The sequence below is a fragment of the Protobothrops mucrosquamatus genome, unplaced genomic scaffold, assembly GCF_001527695.2.
Source record: "Protobothrops mucrosquamatus isolate PMUCROS unplaced genomic scaffold, P.Mucros_1.0 scaffold2027, whole genome shotgun sequence".
Lineage (NCBI taxonomy): Eukaryota > Metazoa > Chordata > Lepidosauria > Squamata > Viperidae > Protobothrops > Protobothrops mucrosquamatus.
Window position 1 is genome coordinate 257079 of NW_015388137.1, and position 12311 is coordinate 269389.

Here is a 12311-nt window from a genome sequence, read left to right on the forward strand (position 1 = left end):
ACTTAAACCCTTACTGCAAGACGACATGGGAAGCATGGCAATGTGAGGGGCTTCCCATTCCTTATCAAGAACAAAGTCAGGAGTGAAACAAGGATCCCATAAAAGTGGATTATTATTTCCAAGCATCTGAGAAGCTTCAGACAGCTGCAGCTGGGATAAGACCTCCATGTCCAGTGTCAAATTGGAGAACAGGCAAAATCAAAAGCTACTCCTCACCTAGAAAAAAGCCAATTGCACTTTTCAAACAAGCTTAAAGATTATCAACGATATTGCTGAGATCTAATCAAATAATTACCTAGATAATACAAAGCTTGGATTAAAACTGAAGTTTTGGCTTTTTTAATCAGGCATAAGCATAAAGAAGAATTTCCAGGGGCTAATAAGACGACAACAAACATTTGAGGGACTGCTGACAGCTTGGAACAAGGCCAGATGAACAACGGTAGAGAATGCTCCATTTCACACAACAACATTTCCACATGTCAAAGTTTCTTGCGGTGCCACTTTGCCCATCTAAAGAAGCAGATGGCCCAACAGAGGGCAGAGTATGAAGCTATCATTTTAAGGTAAATATTCAAGTTCACAATATGTCAACAACTGGGACAGGGCTTACTGTATTTATTTATTTATTTATCAAATTTGTATGGCTGCCCGTCACGCCCAAAGCAATTCTAGGCAGCATAACATGCATTTGAATATCCTGTGCGTTGCTATTGTCAGAAACGCAGCAGAAATATTGTTTGTGGAAAAATTTATGGAATGGTTGGAATGAATACTGATAAATTAGATTACAACCTACCAATAATGAGAATAACTATTTGCCTTGTACTTTATATACTTCTAGCAATGCATTGTGAAAGACCAGTTAATATGGTTGCACTTTGCGTAGTAAACAGCAAGCTGCAAGCAGAAAAATAAATCACATATACAGTAATTTGCATGTATTGAGCAACCACCCTAATTCACATTTCATAGGGCAGTTTTGTTTTTTTACTGCCACTTTATTGAACTACAATACAGTGTTTGGGCTACTAGTGTCAGATTCATTTTCTTCCTGTGAATAAGTGAAAGTAGTGATTTCAACACATGACAGGGATAAAGGAGACAAAGATGAGTGTGATTATAATCTGAGATGTTACTTTTTAAACCAAGTTATTACAACGATGCCTGAGCATCCTTCTTTAGCTTGTGGCTCTTGATTTATGTTACTGAGAATCTAGAATAAAACCTTTCAAGTACTTTCTACTTTCAATATGAAAATAACTCGGGATAAAGCCAGAGAAATGAAGCACTTGTAAAATGAAAAACCACACTGTCTTTTTTTTTTATGCCAACAGCCTGGAGCAACAGAATAAAGAAATGGACATAGAGGTTAAGGATCTACATTCAAAATTGGATCAGCAACGGCAATGGCATCGTTTAATGGAAATTAAAATATGCAATGCGGAGAGGGCATGCAAAGATGCAGAGAGGAGAAATGAAACTCTTCAGAGAGAAATGGAAGACTTTTTTTGTACATTTGGAAAACTGACAAGTGAAAAAAAGCTGCTGGAGCAAATTACTCCAAGCTTTTAGATGCTATCTTATCCTAGCTTCATCCGACAAAAAAACCTACACATGTACTCATTATCCAAATACTTAAAAGTAAAAAATGCAAATAAAGATCCTCTTTATTGTATTTTTTAAAATACTAAATGTTTAGTAAATTTTTGTTTGAATGGTTAGAGAATTATATTTTTAAAACTGGGCCTGGAAAGATTTAAGTACTGGAAGAAAAAACTGAAGTATGTGTTTGTTAAGAGTAGAAAAAAGAATTTCTATAGCAAGCCCCATTCTTGCAAGAGAATGCAAGAGAGAGAGAGAGAAAAGAAAGACTGAGAGTTGCTTTGAATTGGGAAATCTAGTTTAGGGATCCTGCAATGAATCCAAACATCTCTTAAGATTCTAATGTATTGTTAAAATTACTGATAGACTATAATTATATGCTATCTGACTTCCGTTCAAAAAGATAGAAACACCTCTGTGAAAGTAACAGTAGATCCTAGGACAGGGCAACCAACCATTATTCTATAATTTTATTGTGTAACTCCATGCCATGAAGCATAGTGTACTAGAGCTAAGCTAATTACAATGAGGAAGCAACGAGGAAAAAGAAAATGAATATTAAATATTAGATACAATTAGACATATTTTCTTTTATTCTAGCACTGAAAATTACTTCAGATGATTTAATGGGAAAGATCCTCAAATTTCTACAACAATTTAGCTGATTTGATACACAAGATACCCACACTTTTGGGAGTCACAGTTTTGCTGAAAAGCAACTGGGCAGTTTGGCTGCTTTTTTTCTGTAGGAGAATATTTCCCCTCCCACCATGCATTTTACAAGTACAGTTATGGCATCTAGTGGGATAAAATATTTGGCATCTTGGTAAATGTCTTAGGAAATGTCAAGGTTCAAGACACTGAGGCTCAGTCGTAGGAGTCATTATACAGCTGTGTGGACATTTTGTATGAGCCTATTTTCCAGAAGAATTTTCCATTTTGTAATAAAGTCCATCAGCTTTTTGTTTAGTGTTTTGTAGATGTCTCTGTAATAGGAAATCTTGGCCTAGCAACAAAAAGAGGAAGAAAAAGAAATGTTCGCTATTTTTCTGTTATATATTGGAAATACAGATGTTTAATTTTAATGAACATTACCAAAAATATTTATTTTTGAAGTTTCTTTCTGTAGGTTCAGGCCAAGGACATACTTACTTTGGAATCTGTAAATGCATTTAAAGTCAGTAGATCAAACAGTCCATTCCTTGAAATCGTGGAAATGCATGTAATGATAAAATACAAATATTTTAAATTTAAAAAGATGTCCCTAATCCATAATTGCACTACCAGGTATTTGTTAGCCTTGGCCTGACTCCGGTTTGCTATTTGGTGCAAACTGTTTGGGGTTTGTATACATTTTGTTTTAATGACGTCCATTTTTAGTGTTGATTTTCCTGTTTTTAAATGTCAGTTTTTATATATATATTCTTTTTTACTGACTGTTCTACATCATCCAGAGACATTTCTCATGAGATGAGTGGCTATGTAAGTCTGATTAATAAATAGATTATAGCAATAAATGTGTTGTATTATTAAATCTAGTGTGTTTTGCTGTTCCTGAACCTGCTGGATCTGCTAGTCATTATCTATACTTCCGTAAGTTATAGAAGGAGACTACTGCAATGTGCTGTACAGGAGGTGCTCTTAAATAATACATGGAAGCTTCAAATAGTGCAAAAATGCAGGAGCAGGAATAGGAACAGCTAAGTTTGATTTTTAACCTTTAAGCCTTAGCTAGCTTAGAGGCCAATTGCCTGACAAAGCATCTTCCTTGTTATGGATTTTCTATGCACTAAAAATATTATTGAGGGCCTCTCTTAAAACACATTAGGACTTCGAAGATGCCTCATTTCCAAGCATTAGCATGCATTCTCTTTGACATTGCACTTAGCCCCACTATGTTCTTAGGAAAGGCTATGAATTAGACCAGTGATTATTTTAGCTGGTGTTCTAAACCAGGGCTTTTCAACCTTTTCACCCATTGTACCACTTTTAGGATATGGCAACATCCGAGTACCACCAGTCGCCTAGCAAGGTGTCAAAAACTTGATGACCCAAAAAAGAAAGGAAAAAAGTGATGAAGCACAGGTAGTCCTCAACTTACAACAGTTCGCTTAGTGACTGTTTGAAGTTACAATGTCACTGAAAAAGGTGCCCCCCAAGCCAGAGCCAAGCAAGACACCTGCCTGCCCACCGAGCGGCGCTCTTCCTCCTGTCCGAGGTTTTCATTGTTGTGAGCATTTCTGTTGAGGATTGGCAGCAGGGGTGGGGTGGGGGGTGTTTGGTTTTTATTCCCGCCATCTGCTGGGTGGTTGCAGCAGGTTTTGGTCACTTCACATGACCCTGGGACACTGTGACCGTCATAAATATGACGAATACTTCACTCACAGAACTTTAAACATATGGATTTTTAAAGTTACTGCTCCATAAGTCTAAAGCAGTGATGGCGAACCTTTTAGAGACCGAGTGCCCAAACCGTAACCCAAAACCCACTTATTTATTGCAAAGTGCCAGGGCCGCATCAGCATTGTGGTGCCCTCATGGGGGGGCAGGGAGGTGCCTCTGAGTGCCGCCTCTGGCACGCAAAAACCGGGGGCGCAAAAATGGCTCACCGTGCTGCAAGGCACAATAACAGCTGTGCCATGGGGTGCAGATACAAGGCGCTGCACCATGCAAGAACGGGGCAGGGCTAGTGAGTATCACGCAGGCACTAGCCTCGCCCCATTTGCAGCATGTGTGTGCTCGCGGCCCTGTGCACGCATGCATGTAAAATGCTTCCCCCTCCCTTCCTTTTCTTCCAGTCCACCAATCAACAATGGTTGGTGACCTCTGCTCTACGACCTCTACTCGAGCTTGCTAGTCGGCAGCTTCACCTCCTTTGTGCTGGGCGGGGCTCCTGCTCTGGGTGGCAGTGGGGGCCTGAGGCACCTGCTGCTGGTGGCGGTGGCGCGTGCCAACAGAGAGGGCTCTGAGTGCCACCTCTGGCACACGTGCCATAGGTTCGCCACCACTGGTCTAAAGTCATAATGAAGGGCTGTAAACTTAGTAATTTTCTAACTGAAGTTAGTGGAAAATAAATATGCTAAGAAAATTTATTTGTTAAACTAGGCACTAGCACCTAGACCAGGGGTAGGAAACCTTGGCTCTTTTATAACTTGTGGACTTTAACTCCCAGAATTCCTGAGTCAGCATGACTGGTTCAGGAATTCTGGGTATTGACGTCCACAAGTCATAAAAGAACCAAGGTTACCTACCCTGACCTAGACCATGTGACCAGAGATGCTGCGCTGATGGCTAATCAGAACTGCCATTCATTCAGCACCATCATACGTTTCATAAGTTTGATTGCTCACTTAATCTGCAGTTGTTAAATGAGGACCACCTATATGTGCAACCATATATAAACCCTGAAAATAAGGAAAATATTACTTTTATATACAGGTATCTGTAAGAGCTGGTGCTATAGTTGTGTTGAACTGCATCAATCTCAATTGTAATATACAAAATGCTATAAATGATTTACCAATAAAGACAGGAGGCATGAATATACTGAGAAGAATTAACATGCTTAAATTTTTTAAAAAAATTACTGGAGTGCAAAAAGTGAACAGCAGCATGACAACATGAACATTAAGATTTTAAATAACACAATGTAAATTTTAAACACATTTTAAACATTTATTTCTCGATTTTCAAAAGAATTCATTTCTTAATTTTAGAACCAATTAAACTTGGGGTTTAATTAAATGTTACTATTTCCAAGACATTATTATTTTAAAATTGTATAAGTATTGAAATATAGGACCCAAGCTTATCTACAATATCCACAATGAGTTAGTGGCAGTGAAATTCACAATCAGAATTACAATTATAAAAATAAAATATAATTTTATAATTCAAAAATGAGAATGATTTTTTTGTTTTGTACATATAAGGAGTAGATGGCTTGCAATTCTTCAATACAAAGTTCTTATCATGCACAGTGCATATAACATGAGACTTGTTACATAATGGTATTAAAAAGATTCTAAGCAAATTATTTAAATATTTGGCAAATTTTCATGTCCCAATGTATAAAATATGATCTCAGAAGTATACATGATGGAAGAAAGACATAAAATATCAGGGAGTCTTCTGAGAGAAATGAATTTGAGGCTCAAGTTCTAGACTTGGGAATCGGTAAAACATACATGAACTTCAATTAAGTTCTACAAATACATTCATCACCAGGAAGAAATTCCGCTCCAATAGAATTGCTAAATTTATATGCCCTGATTAGTTTTATACATCACAACTTCAACCAGCTTTACAGGCACTATTGATTTTAGATTCATAAAATTTAATCAAGGTTCTTAATATGCATTTCTTCAGTTCTGGATTTTGCAGTTCAACTATTTATTATACATAGACCTCATTACTGCAAAATGTATCTGCACTTGGAAAAAAGTATTTGGCCATTTTAGGAATTTTTATCCAGCAAGCAATTCTCAAACGATAAGGGTCACCAATTCTGTTTTGGAACTCAGAATCTCTGAGATTCAGACATTATTAACTTGGCAATTTGCAGTACAGCCTAGCACAAATCTGTAGACTGCATACATGCATTTTCCCTAATTCATGGAGCGCTACATAATAGCCCAAAGATACAGATCAATACTATTACATCCTATTACTTTAGCCTTAATCCAACAAACCTTATACTTAATTCTATACATCAAAGGAGCTTTCAAAATAATTTCCCAAGTTCGGCAGACGACAAGCATCTTGTGAAGCTAACAGAGTTTCAAAAACATATTCGTGATATGACCTGTGATCTGCCATTCAAAGGAAAATGAGAGTCAAGGCACACTGGGCACATCCAGGCCTAAATTAGGAATATGATCTAAGCCCTTCTCTCTAAATTCATGTTTTTTAATAAAAAAAAAATCATGTAAACATGATGTAACAGCAACAAAAGACTTCAGCATGCTGTGTTGCAGAAAAGGTTTTAGATAGAATGGATCAGTGAAGGTGCAGGTGTTACAATTCTTAAACCAACTCTGAACCATAATGTAAACAGACACTGAAGTCATCTGAAAAGTAAACATTTGGATGCATAAATATTCCCTTTTAATTACATTTAATTACTGTAGTCTAAATTTCTGACAATTTAATCTAAACTAAAACAGCTTTGTTCAACTTCCTTTAAGCCTTTGGCACACATTATTGGAAGCAGCAGGAAGCACTACTGACTTCTGACTTCATTTTTAAACTGTGCTGCAGTATTAACAAAAGGTCATTTTATCCATTTTCCTAGTGAGCCACTCTTTTTGCTTCCTTTGTTGCTGCATCATGAAATGTACCTCTTGGCTTTTTTAAAAAAATGATATGCACAGACATACAGTATGCCCCTCTACATAAATTTCATCATAAATAGGCAGTTTGTGTAAACTCATTTCCTTAAAGCACTTTCCAAACAATCCAGACTGTAATGTTTCTGCACAAAGAAGAGGGCACATACAAAAATAATTTGTAAAACCATTCTATCTCTGCAACGCCATTCAGCTACTCAGTATATTTAAAATAATATGTATAGTACAGAAATTGAACATTTGCTAGCCAATTTGCTTCATTCTCCCTTTTTTTTTTTTTTTCAGGTGAGCAGTTAAATACAGGAAATACACACATTATGCCTATTAAAACATTTCACAGTAATGTCAGCGCATGCTACAGCAGACAAGTGCATGGCAGGATTTTTACAAAAAAGACTTGCACATTTACAAATACACACTTGGCTTTTGGAAAAGTAACACTGAACTAATTTGAACATGTCAAACTACAGGTGACCGAAAGTATTTAGTAATTATATACTATTTGATCTAAATTGGTAAGAAATGACTCTACTGAAATGTAGGATTCATCATCAAACTTATAAACAAAAAATGGAAAACAGTCCAAGTTACATCCTTCTTACATTCTTTTGTAGAAAGAAAACAAGTTGTGCAAATGTATGCTTCAGGCTTAGAAATCTGTCCTTATACTTAAAACTTTGACTAGTTTTTTTTATCTTTTCAACTCAATGAATAAATGTTAGAACTGTGTCATACTTAGGCTGGTGCCGATATAATGCTAGCCAAACATTACCAATAGTTAAGATATGGAAAATGGCCATTGAATCATAAAGTTCAATTCATTGTTCCTCCCTTCGCATACTTGGAGTTGTCCATGTTTTTCTTAATGAATTAATGCCATACCCATTGCTCAAAAGAATATTTTCAACTGATTTATAACAAGGACATTATCTATGTCCTCCAATCAATTTATAATCTGTTATAAAACTCTATGGAGTGATGTAGAAGAAAAAAATCTAGGCAAGTGAGGTTAAATATTTCTCTCCATCACTTAAATTTTGTGTGTGTGTGTGTGTGTGTGTGTCATTTAATGGGACAGTGATATTTACTATTATTAATTCTATCTCATGATTTTTACAAAGCAGGAAAGAAGTATAGAGTACTACAGCATTAATATTTCTACAGCTGCTATAAAAGCTGCATCTACCTGTCCCTCTGTGTGCATGGATGCAGTGCACTTCACTGGCTGTCCCAGTGCAACTACATGTACATACAACCACATATTTCTGTCTCCTCAGATACATAAAATAAAAAAGCTATAACATATAACTAGAGCATACATTATTCCCTATTAAATGATAATCCATTCATTTATCGCTTTACACTTTCTTTAGCACACCCAGGATTTAGCTGATGATACTTCTCAATTTAGTTATAGCCGAGATACTCTTATGCCGCATGCCTTCAGAGTTCAGAAACAGCTGAATTGTTTCATAGGTTACCACTTTTCAAAAAAGAAAAAATTAAAGTGAAGAAAAATCAAGGGAGATTTTTCAAGATGGAAAGCATAGAAATTTGAGGGCTAATTAACCTATCTAATCTGAACTGGACTCAAACTATTACAGTACTGGATTCATTCCATAGAAACAATGGGTATTTCAATTCCAAACCCCTCTTTTCTTCTCCAAAATGGAAATATCCTATATGTGATATGCCTATATCAATGCTTAAGAAATAAAAGGTTCCTCTTATGTCAAGGGTTGAGTATGTAAATGCCATTTTCTACTACTGCTGAACAATATATTGTAAAGGCAGACACATTTTTTCAATATTCAATGTGCCTATAGATGAATGAATGCTCATATTTACAAAAAATAGTCCAAACACAAGATTATTTTCACAGTACTTCTGAAAGTACAATGCAAACTCTTAAAGAGTTACGCCATGTAACCTTACATTATTTAGCTTTATTTAAAGTTACATAATTCTTATATAAGTTCATAATTTCAAACTCATTAAAGCTCTTTTTGGAGCACAATTACAGGAACACAAAGCAAAGCCTATATTATCAGGCATTGTTGAAAAATGTGTGAATGTATCATCTCTACCTCCTCCAACTCCAACATGGAATGGGAAAGGCTGCAGAGAAATTCTGATCATATAGAGAACTTCAGCTATACCCCCTAAACCCAAATAATTTGCTATGAATGATGTAGTGGTATTTTACATTTGCTGCTAATAGAACAAGGCAAGCTATAAAAACAAAGGAATTAGCATGAAGTACAAATAGTTGAAGGGATCATGCTATAAAGCCTGAATTTCTCTGAAGATTGCTTATATGCCCTCTTGTCCTTCTTGGCTAGATTTTGGAAGTAGTTCACCACTTTCTGCTGAGAGTCAGTGGTTGGCCCAAGGTCACTCAGCTGGCTTTGTACCTAAGCTGAGACTAGAACTTACAGTGTCCTGGTTAGCCTGTGCATTAACCACTATACCAAACTGTCTTTCTTTATGAAAATTAGCTTAAATTTAAACATTTTAATTATAATTGACTTATCCTTTCTTTCCTTTCCTTCTTTGTCTAGTAACTCTTCCCATCACCTAATCTCCAGACAGTTTGCTCCCACCCCTTCTCTTTCTTTCCATTCTTACTGCAGGCATCACTTCATCTTATTCTATATCCATCCTGTTCTATTGTTGGCTTCTGCTGGAAAAAAGGGGAAAACATTTGTGTACTTGAATGATTCTGTATGCAATGGGGGGGTGTATGGACGAGTGAATGTTGGTATATGAAGATGGGGATCAATTAATATTGTGAACAAGGGACCTAAGTTTTACAGGCAATGAGTTTTCATTAGTAGTTATTAGTTCAATCAATATACATTCATATCTTGTCAAACTCCTATTCTCATCTTCTTTTTGGTTAAATACAGTACCAATTAGGATCCTGATCCTACGTGAATTTCAAAGAGTTTAATCTCCCCAGTGTAGCCTAAGAAAAATGTAACTGTGGCTTTATGGTTGTTTGGCCGAATGGGATAAATTCAAAAGCAAATCTGCAAATCTATCTTTTTACAATGTGCTAAATGTGATTGATAGTACGGGGAAAAGTGATTATTTTGGGACACAATATTACATTTCAAAATAGATAGCATTTACAGTGAGAAATGCTCTTCCCAAATTTCATGCAGGTAAACTGAGTGGGTTTTGTGCAAAAGAAGGGGCTGTAGAGTTATTTCAAAACAGTTTGGTGGAATGCTTAACAACTTTATGAATTAAGCTTTAGTGGGCATGGTCAAACACCTTTCTTTGTTCTTTCACTTCAATCTTTCTTTCGTTTTCTATGTTTATTTAATGAGCAATGAGATATGTTTTATTTAATTTTATTCATTAATATTGTCTTCTGAAATATTTTACTAGGGCAAATAATAGATTATATGTCTGTACATCATATAATTTATATTTATATTCATTTAAGGATAAATATGAACGTGGATTTTTCTGTTAATTGCTAACATGTAATGGAAGCTCTCACAGGCGTTTCATGTGATATCATATCTGAAGCAGAATGTTTAAGGAAGGCAATATGTTCAGTTGCAACTTAGTAACTGAACTTTATCAAGTGATAAAATTTCATGAATATCTTATAGCTATAATATCTGATAACAAATTCTAACTTGAGAAATCAGGAGTATAGGGCTCATTCTGAAAGTGTGTTTTGAAGAACATATTGCTAAAAAAAATGTTCTCTCTAAAAACAATGAATTTATGCAGTAATCCCATATCACACTTATTAAACTTCATAGGACTTGTTTGTCACATGTTTGTGCTGCTAGTAAAGTGCTGGTGCCTGGAAAAAAAAGGCGGTAATACACAATATGCCTTTCCCAGTCTCTTCTAAGGGAACTGCCCCTCCCCCAGCCTGGAAATCTGTAATAACTCTTTGATGCACAACTTAGTTCCATCCACCATACCTTCCCTCAAACACACTGCTCACCAGCCAATGCACCTACGTAGTCACATAAATATTTTCCTGTTATATAAACTTCGCTCATGCTCAAGAGCTAGGAAGAAATTGAACCAAAGCAATGGGGTATTTATTTATTTATTTATTAAAAAACCCATCCTTACATATTTGGTATGTTATTAGATAAGTAGTCCTCACATAATTGCCATTTTTTTCAGCAACCGTTCAAAATGATGCTGTCACTGAACAAATGGTAGTTACAGCTCAAACGTTATGGCTGCTGCAGCACACCCACGTGTGATCAAAATTCGGGCACTGGGCAATCACCCACATTTATGACTGCAGGGTGCCTTATCAGCAGTGGGAGGAAGAAGATGGCGAAGGTCAGCTGGGGACAGTGAGGGGTAGGTGGCAGGGGTGGAACGCAAGGCAGCCAAGAGCCCAGATAGGCGAGTGAAGGGAATTGAAGAGGAAATGAGTGCGGCAAGGCAGGAGAAGGGTGAGGTCCTTGCCTAACGCATGCAAATGAGACTGCCAGAACTGCAGTCACTAAGTGGGGTAGCCATGTTATGTTTTGCCTAATGACTGCTTCGCTTACCAATGGAAAGCCCAATCGCAGTTAGCGTTGCTAAGCGAGGATTACCTGTAATTCTTACCTCTGTGTTTTAGTTCCAGAAACGGTTCCTTTCACTTTTTATAATGTATTTCATTTTTTTCTATACGTGAATTTTGAAAAGTAATTATAAGCCATATAGTGGTCCCGTATAACCTACCAAAAGCAACTAAAGGTATATCTATTAAGGGGCTCAAAGTAAGCTCCAATTTGATGTCAACATCGGATTCTCTATGTTAATACCAGGAAAAGGCAATGGAGACATAGTGCCTACAAGTGTTTAGTAACTTTTAAAAAACAGGTGCCAACGTTGCTATTTTAAAAACAAACCCTAATTCTGATAAGTATTAAGACTTATCTTTACTTATCCCACCTACTCCTCAAAGAAAAGCACTGAAAGAATACATTCAGAAACACATTTAGATGTAAAATATGAAGCAAAAATTCACACATTTGCTTCTTCTATGGGAAGGGGTACAATATTATTTGGTGATGGAGAGAAAAAGGCCTCAAGAAAAGTGCTATACAGAAAAACAATTGCGTCTATATTATACAGTACTGAGAATACCAGCAAGGTATATTAAGAATGGCATATGACTGCAACTGAATAGTTAGGAAACAGAATTTTACATCTTCCTTCCTCTCTCCCTCCCTCCCTCTCTCTCTCTCTCTCTCACACACACACACATATTTGTTTTATAAACATGTTTTTAAAAAAATCTGTGAGAATGCCCGTGGATTTGTTTGATCTTGTTATTTTAACTGCTCACCTGATATAGGTCAAAACAGAACAGGTTATATT

The 12311-nt window shown here is 36.3% G+C and overlaps 1 protein-coding gene across 1 annotated transcript; it reads left to right on the forward strand.

Annotated features, from left to right (window-relative positions):
- Positions 1-325: 325 nt before the first annotated feature.
- Positions 326-1711, forward strand: LOC107294631 (rho GTPase-activating protein 24). Its single transcript, XM_015823879.1, has 2 exons — positions 326-566; positions 1338-1711. The coding sequence occupies exons 1-2, from the start codon at positions 433-435 to the stop codon at positions 1573-1575; spliced, it is 372 nt and encodes a 123-aa protein (XP_015679365.1). The 5' UTR covers positions 326-432; the 3' UTR covers positions 1576-1711.
- Positions 1712-12311: the final 10600 nt, after the last annotated feature.

Coding starts and splice junctions, on each gene's coding strand:
- LOC107294631 (XM_015823879.1), top strand. CDS start 433: ATGAACAACGGTAGAGAATGCTCCATTTCACACAACAACATTTCCACA. Junction 567..1,337: donor TATGAAGCTATCATTTTAAG/GTAAATATTCAA, acceptor TTATGCCAACAG/CCTGGAGCAACAGAATAAAG.